Genomic DNA, 13,836 nt, shown 5'->3' with positions numbered 1-13,836 from the left:
GAAGCATGTTCGTATTTCTCAGCAGCCAGTACTGTTCAGCAAAACATTGTTCTTGTTTTATGAGGCAGAACTGAGCTCAGGCAGTGTTGGAGGCAAGTCATTCTCAGTTCTGGGTGACCATGCCAATCACAAGTCTTTGTCATTGCAAGCGCTGTAGTATCTAATAAGGGTTTCTGCACGCTCTGCTTGGCCTCTGCTCTACTGCGGGAAGAGGAGGAAAATTTTTCACTCTGGTGCAGCAAGAACTGTGCCATGAGATGTGCAGAGATGTTGTTTCAGAGTGTTTTGCTCAGACCGAGGGCTCTGTGTCCCTCAGCCCTGAGGAACCCCTCCCGAGGGTTGTTCCCATCATGGGTGCAGTGCAGGGCACTGCTGAGAGTCTGCTGTGCCAGGAGACTCTGGAGTGGGCAGGCGGGAGGGACAAAATCTTGATGCTAGAGATGGTTTTGCCCAAATGGGACTGCCAGGCTGGACCCACCATTCAGCCTTTCAATTCCAGGTTGTGGAAAGGGATGAACGTTCCTGGAACTGAGCATCCTACAGTTGAACGGTGGTCACTTGTGTCTTTGTCCTTTCCCCCAGCAAGCAGCGCCACAATAAGCTGTGGAAGCAGCAGGCAGAGAGCAACCTACCCCAGAACACAGATGGCACCACGGGGTCAGGCGACTTCTTACTGGAGAGCTTAGACATCGATCTAGAAAACCGCCTGGCTGACCTGGACACACCTTCGCAGACAGCGTACCTGGACAACCGTGCCAGCACAGAAATGTCCGTGGGGTTTAATTACTGCTTCCATCGCCTCTCGGACACACTGCTGGAGAACAAGATCCCCGGTGACAGGGAGGGCTTTTTCCACGTGGAGGAGCTGGAGAGGGATGCGCTTGCAGAGCGCACTGCCTCGCTGGTGAGACAGCCTCCGTCTGCGCCTTTGGAGGGGAGACTGGTGGAGACGGCGAAAGGCCTGGAGACAGCGGAACCGCTGGTGGAGCTGAGCAGTTTCACCGAGAAGGAGGTGAAGAAGAAACTGGACTTCAGCCCCCGGAAGGGAAGGATAGTGCTGGGCCCTGGGGATCCAGGGGAGGACGGTGTCAGGGAGGAAAATCCGATGGAGAAGTGGAAGCGGCGTTTGTCCATGCACAAGGAGGAGAGCAGGCTTAATAGAGAGAACTTGAATAACAACAACAGCAAAAGGAGTTGCCCAGAGGATTTTGAGGTGCGTATGGAGTTGAAATGTAGGTGATTAGCATGGCTGACTCTACTGCAAGTGAAACTGCTCTTCTCATCTTCATAGCACAGTTTCATTTGACTTGGATAAAGCCTTTCATTCCATGATGAGCTGCTTCCTTTTCGAGGTGCTTCTGAACATGGCTTTGCTTGCCCAAGCTATGGATTTAGATGCCAGAGAGAGAGAGCGTACGCATGTGAGTGCCCTGTAAACTGCTTTGGGCAACTTGCTTGCATGACCGTCGCTCGAAACGGTAGGTATTCTTCCACTGAAGATACTCTCTGCTGAGAAAGTACGTGGCTTTTGTTCCTGCTGCAGGGCCTTAAGAGAAGTGGAAATGGGCTTTGTTTCAAACCTGCTTGGCTGTAAATGTATCTTGTGGTCTGTGCCTCTCGCTCTGCTGATTGCTGATGTTTGCCTTCTGTGCACGTTTATCTGTACCTGTTTTCTTTTTTGCAGCACGATGCCGTGTTTGGGATCCTCAGTAAAGTCAAGCCTTCCTATCAGTCTTGCACTGACTGCATGTATTCCTCGGCCAGTTTGTCTCCTGACTCCTTTGGGGAGCAGTGTGAAAAGTTGAACGCCAGCTCTGCGCGTCGCAGCACCACCATCTGCACGCAACCAGCCCTCCTCTCCCACATCAATTCCAACCTGGCGGACCACCTGCCCAGCAAGGCGCACTTGGAGGAAGGAATCAGAATTAAAAATAATGAGGCTCCGCTTCCTCTGTCAGCAGGAACTGGTACTTTGGAGGCCGGCACTTGCAAATCACTTGATCAGCACTGCAGCATTTTGGAGAAAGGAAAAGATGCACCAAAAACCCCGGTCAAAACTCTGCCGCCCAGGAGAAACTCGCACTGTGACAAGAGCCTCCTTAACGCAGAACTGGTAAAAGAAGAGTCTCTAGCCAGAAAAGATAGCAAACCTACCAAGGATCTGAAGTCCTTGTTGTTCAGCAAAGACTTGGAAAAGCCAAGTGCAAACAGTTACTTGATGCAGCACCAGGAGTCTCTTATTCAGCTGCAGAAAGCAGGCTTGGTCAGGAAACACACCAAAGAGCTGGAGCGGTTGAAAAGCCTGCCCTCGGACGCCGCGTCGCTGCTCAGAGAGAGCCCCCTCAGCAGAGTTGACTCTGGCGTTGCGGAGGAAAGCGAGGATTTGATATCGCATCACAGCCTCGTACCTCTTCTGCACCCAGCGTCGTTGATACCCGAAGAAGAAAACGACGTGGAGAAGTTGGAGGTGAAACGCGTCTTGGAGGGCATCTCTCAGAAAACCTCCACCCCTGTCATGTGTCGGTTGGAGCACACGAGCAGTTTCACCAAGGACTTTCTGAAGACCATCTGCTATACCCCCTCCTCCTCCCGGAGCTCCAACCTGACGCGTAGCTCCAGCAGCGACAGTATCCACAGCGTGCGGGGCAAGCCCGGCCTGGTGAAGCAGCGAACTCAGGAAATTGAGACCAGGCTGAGGCTGGCTGGCTTGACTGTGTCTTCTCCTCTGAAAAGGTCCAATTCTCTCGCCAAGCTAGGATGTCTTAACTTGTCCTCTGAGGACTTATCAAGTGACATGGATGTGTCGACTATAACGGACTCAAAAGAGGCCGTTTCAAGTGAATCTTCTGTGCTCTGTGAGCCACAGTCCACGCTGAGGAGTGCAGACGTCCCCTCCAAACTGGCAGGGAAGCCAGTGGTGGGAAACTTGAAGAACACCCTTTGGATGGGCAAAAGTTGATGCCTTCTAGGTGTGGGGGAGTAGATTTGGGTTTTTTTACGGCATTTATTCATTGCACCGATGCAGTTTTATCATCTGACTTGCAGTAGTTCATCTGATGCCACCTCTTCTTCCCCTCCTTGTACTCTAAGTGGGGAGACAAAAACCATAATGGGTCATGATGAATGGCACAAGGGAAAATAAAATGTATTGCATGGCTTAGAGGAGGACTTTGTGTGTGAATTGCCTGTTGTCCTGCAGGATGCTATTTCTAGTACTGTTTGCCAAGTATAATAACGTGGGTTTGTGTGTGTGTGTATATATAGGTAGATATTTGTATCTATTTATCTATCTATATATATATATAAAATGCTGAAATACTCCGTTTCAAAGACTCAACAAAATCATTAGTCATGACTTCTTTCTTTTACAGAACAAACACAGGTCTCTGGTTAAAACAGGGCACTTGTGGAAAAATCCTTAAAATGGTGACATGAACACTACCTCTGTTCTTGCTGACTTTTAGTCTTGGTTTGTTGTTTGGGTTTTTTTAAAAAAAAAAGGCTTTTCCCGCAATACTTACCGTTGTTGGAAGGTATTCCCTTAATGTTAGCTGTAAAGGCCTGGAGGAGCCTGGAGACGGAGGCTTTCCTGCACTGAGTGACCTAGCTGTGACGTGAAGGAGTATTGAGCTGTGTTCGTGTTGACTGTGTGACCTGCTGGCGTTAGTCTGTCTTCGCTGCGTGACCCAGGTGAATTGTTGTACTCTCATGTTGGTGCCGGAGTGACACCCGGTCTGTGTTGCTGTCGCAGGCTTACGCTCCCGTGCAGAGGCGTCGTGTTCTTTGAGTGTTTTTGCTGTCGCTGTGGTTTGTAACGTCCCAGTCCTAATGACGAGCCTGGCCAGTAAGTGACCGTGGACCCTAGTGAAGCTTTGTGTAACGCTGTGTCGGTGTCGTGGATCCTGTGTTGGGGACCCTTCGTTGTCGGGCTGTTGGTGGCACACCGTGCCGGCGAGATGGCCGAGGAGGGACGGCTCTCCTGGTGTCCCACGCATTCGAAATCCCAGTAGGAAATAAGCGAGCATATATATGTCTTTCCTGGTTACTGCTGTTGGTTTTGGTCAAATGGTTCCTGCGTCCTGGGTTTGCTGGCAGCCTGGAAGCTGTTGATGAAGTCCAAGGGGTGATTTATGGTGGGCGTCAGGAGGCTGGGTGGCCCCAGAGCAGGGAGCCCGGGTGTACGTGTCCCAGCTCTCGCAGAGGTGACAGAGGCATAAATCCTGCTCTCGGGAGGGAGCTGCATCCTTCGGGGCCAGCAGTCAAACAGAAATACGGGCTCTCTCTGAAGAGAGAGGGATAATGAAGGTGTGGGTGAGATCTTTCGGAGGAAAGCTGGCGTGACCTGCGGGAAGAACACCGGGGGCTGCCTGTGCTCTCCCTCGGCAAGGTGCCCGTGGTGCTGTGTGCTCTGCAGCCATCGTAGCCGAGGAAGCGCGTCCCTTTCCACGCCAGAGGCTGACTCTTGGGGACTGGTCGCAGACCAGTGTTACCGTGCGCTCCTCCTCTTGCTGCCCTGCTGTGGGTGATGCTTGAAACGCAGCAGTTCACTGATGCTATATGAAATGCACATTTCCTTAGAATTTTTGGGGCAGTCAGCCAGGTCAAGGACTGCGCTGTGCGAGATGCGCTGCCCGAGTCAGGAGGGAGGAGCTTGAGAAGGGTGTAGGGAATGTGCTCCAAACCTTGGTGCTCTCCGAGCCCCATCTGAAACCGCGCTGGCTGTTTGTGCCTTCGGGGTGGGGGGGTGGTGTGTGTTTTGGAGCAGGTTTGGGGGGTCAGAACAGATCTCGGGAGTCGCTGATGGCAAATGGGCGGATTTTCTCATTTAGCAGCCGGGCTGTGCGCGCGAGTTCTTCCCCGTTTTAAGATCTCCATTGAAAGTCATTCTTAAAAATGCCCTCCCTGCGGTGGGGGGGAGAGCAGGGCTGCAAGCAGCCGTTCTCAGGGTCTGTGTTAATCAAAAATCCACAGTCTTGAGAAAGAGGCCGGGTGTTTTACTGGCCTAAATGCCCAGAGTTTAGCTTTTTTTCCTTAAGCATAAGACCCCACGTTTCTCTGTTGAGAGTGTAGAGGAATCGTAGGGACTGGCAATCAGTAAATAAACGTCCCTCCTTTCAGATGTCTTAAATTTGATGTACGTTTTTAGCTTAAGGCACACTTCCTGGTTTACCCATGAAAGCTGGTTTGGAGCAAAAGCTGTTGCGTGAGGGGACGCTGGAAAATGAGCACCAGCTTTTGCTTTTTAGGGCTGAGAAAGCGCTGGGTCATGTTCAGAGTAGGACTGAAAAACCCTCTACCCGATGTCGGTGTACCACGGGTGCACGTGCAAGTCCGGATCCGCAATAAATTTCCTGTATTTGTACCATCTTTACTATCCCTGTTTGCACCCAGGTCCTGATTTATGAAAGGGGGCAGACGATGGGGACGCGCAGGAGGCGTCGGGGCTGTTTGATGCCCGCAGCGCTGGCGGCGGCCGCCTGGAAGGGCCGTAGTGCCTCCTGCCCGGCAGGAGCCTCTGCCCCTCTCCGCGCTGCGCTCGGGTTCGCTCCCAGCACAGTTTGATCATCAGCCTGCATTTCCAAGGGCCGTTTGCACCGTTATTTTTCTCCACTCTGTGTTACACCGGCACCTTTCTCAGAGCTGCAGACGCTTCCCATCGCTGCCGGGTCAAGGGAAGAAGTGGGGTGGGCGGATTTGAATTAAATTCAGAAAAATTCCGTTAAGTGATGCAAGTGAACATAGATATTTTCTTCCTGTTTTCTTGAGTGCCTGCCAAGTTCTGCTGCGTACAAACCGCTGCTTTCCCGGGGCGCAGCTCGGCGCCGACCGAGGCACGGTGTAGTGGGAGTCGGTCTCGAAGCCGACGTGCGCTTAGAAGCACTAAGTGTGCCATTTTGGAAGGGTTTTGTAGCCAAACCTGTGATGCTTGTGGACTTCATTAGATTTGTTGCATGAGAAGGTAGATGTGTTTGTCCTCTCCCACGTATTGTAATTGTTCTTTTACAATTGAGTGCCTTAATAATAGTTTACAAATACCGTGTATTTATGCTGAGCTGGTAAACTCTGCTGTTTGCTGTTCTTTTGTTGTTGTTGTTGTTGTTTTTGGTGCTTTTGGTGTTTCCGGCGGCGGTGAGACCGTTAACGACTTCTGCATATCCACCTCCCGGCCCCGCTGAGCTCAGCGCTGCCAACCACTTCCCTTCTGCTCTGTCTATGGCGAAACCAAAGGGCTGCGATGAGATGCCGCCGTGCCGGCTGCAGCTCCCGGTGCCCCCGTTTATCTATGCATTGCTGCAGAAACGCAGCCGGGGCCGGGGGGGGGGTGTCCAGGGAGATGTCCCACCGCCGGCGCTCTGCTCAGCAGATCGCCCGGTGCAAATCCAAACCCAGTCCCATTCTGCCAGAAAACCCCAAATGCACAAAACTGGCACCTTATTTTCCAGTCCGGGCTTTGTCGGTCTGTGTGATAGCAATAGCCGGTCCTCCTGGTTGTCCGTTCGGCGGAAGGTGGTGTTTGGCTCGGCCGTGTCCCGCTGTCCCCCCTGCAGGCATTGCCCGCTCTCCCCTGGGGAGCCGGCTCCCGACCCAGGAGGTGGAGACCGTCCTGGTTACACCGTGACCACGGACCCGGAGAGGAGGGGTGGGTGAGTAACGTGTAGCTGTTCCAGTGCATCGCTGTACTCTATGATAACAATGTTCCTATTACTTCATGGTATTTCTTAATTCTGGTTTTATATTTAAATATGCAGTATCTTTTGTACTGTACGTTCGCGGTAGGGGACGCATAATGCACTTTTTTTTACTTTTGTTTGTAAAAATGTACTGTATATTTTATGTGCTTCTTGTGAGAAAAATAAACTTCTTTTGTTTTCCTTTTACAAATTGAGCTTTGCAGCATTTTTGGAGGTGGGGAAGGATCAGCCCAGCTGTGGGGGAACAGGCCCTGCGAGGGGGCGGAAAGAAAAGGAGGCGATGGACGCGTATCATCGGAGCAGCAGCCGCCGCCTGGCTCCCACCGTCCCTGCCCCGTGTTATCTCTTCCCGTCTGTCCTGGCTGAGCTCCCCTTTATTTGGGTCCTGGCTGTTTTCTGCTGCCCTCCAAGGCCAGGTCAGGAGATGCTTTCATCCCTCTCGGTTGTGTCCTTGCAGTGCTGGAGGTGGTGCAGCTGCCCTGCCAGGACAGAGAGCGCAGCAGGAACATGCCCGAGCTGCGGCACGGGGGCACTTGCAGGTTTTTTAAGGGGAAAAGGCAATAAAATAGAATCGGAGACTGGCAGGAGTTGGAAGGGACCTTCGGAGATGACATCCAGTCCAACCCCTCTGCCAGAGCAGTGTCACCCAGAGCAGGTTGCCCAGGCTCATGTCCAGGCAGGTTTTGAATCTCTGCGGAGTGGGAGACTCCCCCACCTCTCTGGGCAGCCTGTGCCAGCGCTCTGCCGCCCGCACAGCAAAGGCTGTCCTCAGCACAGAGATGCTCCAGTGCCCTGAGCATCTCCGTAGCCTTTGCTGGACCCTCTCCAGCAGTTCCCTGTCCTTCTTGACCCGGGGAGCCCAGAACTGGACACAGTGCTCCAGATGTGGCCTCAGCAGGGCAGAGCTGAGGGGGAGGATGACCTCCTTCGCCCTGCTGGCCACGCTCTGCTTGATGCCCCCCAGGAGACCACTGGCCGCCTTGGCCACGAGGTATAATTAAGAAATATACTTCATTCCTGGAGGCTGGAATTAAGTTCCTAGAACTGAAATCTGTAATTCTCCGCTTTAGCTTCTTCTCAGCGCCCCCGGGCTGGGTTTCAGGAGAAGCTCCTCGCATTTCCCTGCGTGTTCCCTGGCGCTGAGCAGATGTTGGCAGCGGAGCGGTTGTGCCTGTGAGAGCGCTGCGTGCGCCGCGCTGAGCCCTCCCTGCACGGCAGCGTGGAAAAACGCTTATTTGGAGAGGGGCTTGGTGCTACCGCAGCGACGTGGGCTTTCTAATTCCCACGGACCTGTGCTACCTCCTCCTCTGAAGAGCAAAACCCTGTGCGAAAGCTGAGGAGCTAAATCCTGGGATGCGGTTCTTCTGCCCTGTGGCCGCCCCACGATCCACCCGAGGTGGGACCAGCCCTTCCCGGGCATTCACCAAATTTTGCCTTTAAAGGCAAAGAGCGAGCATCCGTCTCGTGTGCCTGCGAGGAGTCTTCTCGCTGCCTGGGATTGTTCTTGCTCTCAGAGCTGCTTCGGGGAGGAACATGTCAGTGTTTACCTTGGCAGGGTCGCAAAGCGCAGGCTGGGGATGCTCTCCAGCTTTGGCACACTTGCTAATTGCCTCAAAGAGTCGTTAACCCTCACCAGAAATGTTTGCTTTTTAGTTTGGGTTTGGTTTTTTTTTTGGGGGGGGGGGGTTGATTTGGCTTGGAGTTGGCAGCTGTCAGTCACCCATGGGTCAAGCATGGCAAAGCGTGATTTACTGCCACCCCCTCCCCCCCCGCCTCCGTATCCCGGCCCTCGGCCCGGCTGCCCCGTGGCGCTGCCGTCCTCTGGCCGGGTCCAACCAGCCGGACCAGGGCAGGCACCACGGTGTGCTCACCGCTCACCGCACGATGCTGATTTGCCAACTCCTCCTCACGCCGCAGACCCGTCGGGGGTGAATTCAGTGACTTCAAGGCTACGGCAGCCTTAGCAGAGGCTGCGTGCGGTGCCGCGCGTCACCCTGGAGCCATACGTGGCACGCGCTGGCTGATGCCGCTTCATGTCACCGGCACCACTCGCAGCTTGGCGGGGCCTCCCCCGTGGGCAGCGGTTCACCAGACGGGAAAATAATCCGCAAATGATGGAGGAGAGCGCCCTGGGCTGCCCGGGGTGGGTTTGTGAGGGTTTTGGTCTTCTCCTTACACTTGTGAGCATCTCCGGGGGAAACGGGGCTCTTCCCGCAGCGGGGGGAGGAGGGCGCTGAGCGGGTCGGTACCCCCCGCAGGAGCTGCGGCCTCAGGAGCCGGAACTGCCATCTGCCGCTCCCCGGGCTGAGGAGGAGACCCCAGGCGGAGTCGCCCCAGCACGGAGCGCTTGGCTTTGTGTCAGGGCCTTCCAAGAGTTGCCCAGACCCGCTTACGCGATGACATGCGAAGGAGAACGGTGGGAGCGAGCGCGTGTGTGTGTTGTGCGTGTGCAGCTTTTACCACCCGGGGGTTAACTCTCTCCCGCGCTGAGCCACAGCAGAGCTGGGAAGTTTGTGCTGAGCCCCAGAGGCTCCCACTCGCCCGCGCTCCTCTTTGGGGACACAGCAGCTTTCTCGCCATAGTGTGCTTTTGAGGTCCTCGGGGCAGAGTCTGTCCCTTACCCGGTGCCATTTTGGGGTCAGACGTTTGCTGTTGGCTCATTTAATTCACACTTCCCTCGGCTGATTGGCAAGACGACGCTCCCCGCTCGTCTCGGCTCCCCAGAGGTGGAGATGTCCCCACCGCAGCCCTTTGCATCTCCAGAGTTGCATCCAGGAGGTGATGCGCTCGAGTGTCACCAGCAGACGGGACTGTGAGATGGCCGGAGGGTGCCCTGGGGCTGCCGGTGAGTTCGTGTGTCATTATTTTATGTTCGTGTTATGATTGAAAGTTGGTTCTTTACAGAGCGGTTCTTGTTATGGCCGTACGTTACATCCTGTTGTGATGTTGCTATGGCAAAGCCAGGCAACATCTGGAGCAACACAAGTTCTCTCCGGCGACCGTCGGAGGGTTTATTTATAGCCTCGCTGGCGAAGGGAGATGCCGGAGCCTGAAGCCTCCGCAGGCGGACCGTGGCGTGGGCAGCCGGGCACTGGGTGCCCTCCTGGTTGGGACCCGGGGCGGTGGGAAGACGCAGGGTCCGGCCGTGCCCCCCGCCTCGCCTGCCGGCGGAGGAGCCCGCAGGCGGTACCGGGCAGTGGCCGGGCAGGAGCCCATCTCCTCCAGGACCCTCCGACTCCCTTCTTTGCCCCCGACGGGAGGGGGATGGTTCCCTACCAGTGCTTCCCAGTTTCATGCTGGGGTTGGGTGACCGCAGGGGTGGTGAGCAGATATTGTGATGACATTATTGGTGGGGGGAAGAGAAGGTTTGGCAGGTGAGTGAGGCTGTAAAGCGGTGCGCGCAGAGAAGCGACAGGAGGGATGCAAAGGGCGGCTGCTGCGCTCCCACGCCGGCAGCGGCAGAGAGGAGAAGCCGCTGCTCCGGCTGCAGCTCTCCGGCTGCCCGCAGCCCCAGGACGGTGCCTCCGTGGGCATTTACACGGGGCGGCGGCTGGAGAGCCCCCACTGGCCTCTAGAGAGGTAGAAACATAAGTATTTGTTTCTAAGCAGAAGTTCAGTTGGCAGTGCTGACGTGGGACGCGCCGGTTCCCGCGGTGGATGGAGGGACAAGGGGCTGCCGGAGCAGCCGCGCTGCCGGTGGGGGCTCCGTCTCCATCCAGCCATGGCAAAGGCGCTGCTGTACGGAGCACAAGCGGCGGCAGGTCCTCTCCGTGCGCGTGCGTGCACACGTGCACACACTCGTGTGCATTTCATATCGATAGCAGCAGCTCTGCCGCTTCAGCCCGGGGAGCCGCCGCTGAGCCCGCGGGGTGTTTGCTGCAGCCTCGGCCCTCGCCCGGAGCGCTGCGTATTCCCTAAAAGTCTCATCCCTCTCTGCTTTGAAGGATGGGGCAGCGGCGACGTTGCTGCAGCTGCCATTTCCTTTTATGCAGAGGGTTCGGGAGCAGAAACTGCGCTGCTGCCGCCGTGTCAGACTTTCCCCGGTGTTTAACAAGCAGCTCACGGGAAAACGGCGCAAAGCGCAGCAGGGCAGGACCAACCCAGGTCCGGTGACCCCACTGGGCGGCTTCCACACCAGCCCTGGGCTCGACGACCCCCGCACAGGGCAAGCCAAAAAAATCAAGATGATTTCTCACAAACCGTCATGATTTGGAGATACATAGAAGGTCTTTGGCTTTGGGACGGGGGGACCGAGGGCGATGGCTCAAGGGGAAGAACCCACATCATTGACCGGGTCGTTGTGCCAACGTCGAGCGCGCCCGAGTCTGGCGAGTTTATCCCCCGGAGAGGTGACTTGGCTTTAAAATTTGTCCCTCGCGCAACTGTCAGCGAATCTGGCTGCAGCTTTTCACTACCTGCTGGGTTCAGGTGCCGCGAGGTCCGTGTCGTCGTCTTCCCCCACCGCAACGCTGACGTCAACGCGGAGCATCGTCCGCTCCTGGCGCAGCTCGGGAGCCCGGCCGCCGGCCCCGGTCCTGCTGGGAAGCGGTTGTGTTTGTTTTGGGCAGCCTCAGCAGGGATTTAAAACTTCCAGTGGTAACAAATGGGGTTTTGTCTCGCTGCAGAGCAGCTCTGCAACGTGCGTTGATAAACCTATCGCTGGGAGGGGGCCTGGCTGGCTCCCGGCTGGTACGGGCTGGGATGACCGGCATCCCGCGCTCTTTCCCCTTGGCTTGTGGAGCAGAGGGACGAGGTGGCGTCATCATGAGAGGCGGTGGTCCACGTGTCGCCCACGAAGCCCGTGAGAGCGCTGCCGGGGTCCCTGGGGGCTCGGGGTGAGGCCCCGGCGGGATTTTCCAGCCCCACGAAGTGTCAGGGGGATGGATGACTTTGGCCTTTTGGTGGGCCGGTCGCTGTTTGCAAACTCTTCGGGCTGATACTGGGGTAACTCAGCCCTTGCTGGGAATCCCAGACTGGTGGGGGCCGGCAGGGCCCTCTGGAGCTCCCCCAGTGCCACCCCCCGCCAGAGCAGGGGCACCTCCAGCAGTGGCACAGGACACCTCCAGGCGGGTTTGGAATGGCTCCAGAGGGGGAGACTTCCCCCCCTCTCTGGGCAGCTGTGCCAGTGCTCTGCCGCCCGCACAGGAGAGAAGTCCCTCCTAAGGTTGGGATGGAACTTCCTATGGTCACGTTTGTGCCCGTTCCCTCTTGTCCTGTCACTGGGCACCACCAAAAAAAGCCGTTCCCATCCCCCAGCACCCTTCCTTTAAGGATTTATAAACGTTGAGATGCCCCCTCAGTCTTCTCCTCTCCAGACTAAAAAGCCCCACGTCCCTCAGCCTTTCCTCATCAGAAAGATGCTCCAGTCCCCTCATCGTCTCCGTAGCCCTTTGCTGGACCCTCTCCTGCAGTTCCCTGTCCCTCTTGACCCGGGGAGCCCCGAACTGGACACAGTGCTCCAGATGCGGCCTCAGCAGGGCAGAGCCGAGGGGGAGGATGACCTCCCTCCACCTGCTGGCCACACTCTTCCTGATGCCCCGCAGGATGCCATTGGCCTTCTTGGCCACCAGGGCACATTGCTGGCTCACAGCCATCCTGTTGGCCACCGGGACTCCCCGGTCCCTTTCTCTCAGAGCTGCTCTCCAGCAGGTCAGCCCCCGACCTGCACTGGTGCATGGGATTCTTCCTCCCCAGACGCAGTACCCTACACTTGCCATTGTTCAACTGCATTAGGTTCCTCTCTGCCCAACTCTCCAGCCTGTCCAGGTCTTTCCCTGTCCAGGGGAAGAGCACCCGACTCAGCCCCGGCACCGTGGAGGTCCCTGCATGGGCTGTCCTCTCTTTAGAGACCGGCTAGGTGTTTGCCTGCATCCGGCCTCGGGATGCTGCCCCGCGTCGGGCTCGGGCAGCCGGCACCTCCTGCACCATAAAAGGCAAAGCCTTGGGGAAGAGCTGCCGGGGTGGGAGCCGTGGCGGCCGCCGCGGCTGGCTGCAATGCCAGGCATGCCGGCCGCGTATAAACCGAGCAGAGCCCTCCTGCTCCCCCTCCTCCCGCAGAGTTTACAGGAGCCCGTTTGGCAGAAGGATTAGCCGAAGGGAGGAACTTTTCTGCTCAGAGGGTTGTTTAGAAAAATGCCCAAAGCGTTAATAGGGATTTTTTGATAAGTTACGTTTTCGGGGTCTCCCAAAGGAAACTTGTCTCCGAGGCTGCTGCCGGGCTTCTCTGTTTATCCCGGGTAGAGTTTTCCTATGTCACAACAATTTTCTTAGCAATAACATATTCCCGCAGATCGTTCCCGCCGGCCCGTCTCTGCCCCGTGTGCTCTGTGCAGGCGGTATCTCTCCCCGAAACGCTGGGACGCGGACCAAGGCTCGCGCGCCGCTTCCAAGGAAGGAGCGCTGGGGGAGACGCTCAGCGTCCGTCGGGCGCAGGGCAGGGAGGCGGGGAAGAGCGCCAGGGGCACGGATGCGGGTTTCCAAGCTCTCTGTGGAACCCACGGAGGAGCTGACGGAGGTGATCCTGCCCAGACGAGCCGCAGCAGATGACCTGGCAGTAAATCACTCTGGAAGCGGCGAGATCGGAGGGAAGGCAGGGAGGGTTGCGGCACGGGACCGTAGGGAGGTATTGCTGCAGCAGGTTGGGGAGCAGAGGAGAGTCCCCGAAGAAAGATGCAGGCAGGTGGCGAGTCCTGCCTGTAAAGTGCTATGGACCAGCAAGTTAGAAGGCGGGGGGTGCTTTTACGGTTATTCAGGTGAGATATATTTGGGTAGGGACCGGCGTAGCGTCAACTTTGACAGCTGTTGTGTTAGGAGAGAGCCTCCTGCCCCGCCGCAGAGGATGGGCTCCATCACGCCAACGTGCGTTTTCATCTCCGCTGGCCATGAGGCTAAAAAATGCCGATTCACATGACCCAGGCACGGAGGCTTCCAAGCTGCCTCCGTCTCTCCCAGTAGCGGCGGAAGGAGAAGGCGGTGCTGAAAGTCTGCCGAGACCCAAGGTGGGAAGAAATCTTGGCCGGCCAGTTTCGAAGCCTTTGGACCAGGAATTACAGTGACTGCGCTCCCCGGCCATGGAAGCCTCCACCTGGCAGTGCTATGGATATTTACAGGATGACACAAGTAAGGCGAGGGGGAGAGACTGCGC

At 56.5% G+C, this 13,836-nt stretch overlaps 1 protein-coding gene across 1 annotated transcript in view; it reads left to right on the top strand.

Annotated features, from left to right (window-relative positions):
- The window catches only part of SSH1 (slingshot protein phosphatase 1), a gene marked incomplete at its 5' end in the record, with an annotated part of 38,119 nt that extends 34,611 nt beyond the window's left edge, over window positions 1–3,508 (top strand). Inside the window, 2 exons of the mRNA XM_082491585.1 lie at window positions 583–1,213; window positions 1,685–3,508. Of these exons, the coding sequence (XP_082347711.1) occupies window positions 583–1,213; window positions 1,685–2,959 (1,906 nt within the window). The 3' untranslated portion in view covers window positions 2,960–3,508. The remainder of the gene's footprint in view (window positions 1–582; window positions 1,214–1,684) is intronic.
- Window positions 3,509–13,836: the final 10,328 nt, after the last annotated feature.

Source organism: Vanellus vanellus (assembly GCF_965231255.1).
Source record: "Vanellus vanellus genome assembly, chromosome: 16".
In the NCBI taxonomy this organism is placed as follows: domain Eukaryota; kingdom Metazoa; phylum Chordata; class Aves; order Charadriiformes; family Charadriidae; genus Vanellus; species Vanellus vanellus.
Note: the sequence above shows the minus strand (reverse complement) of the source record. Positions and strands in the feature narration are given on the sequence as shown.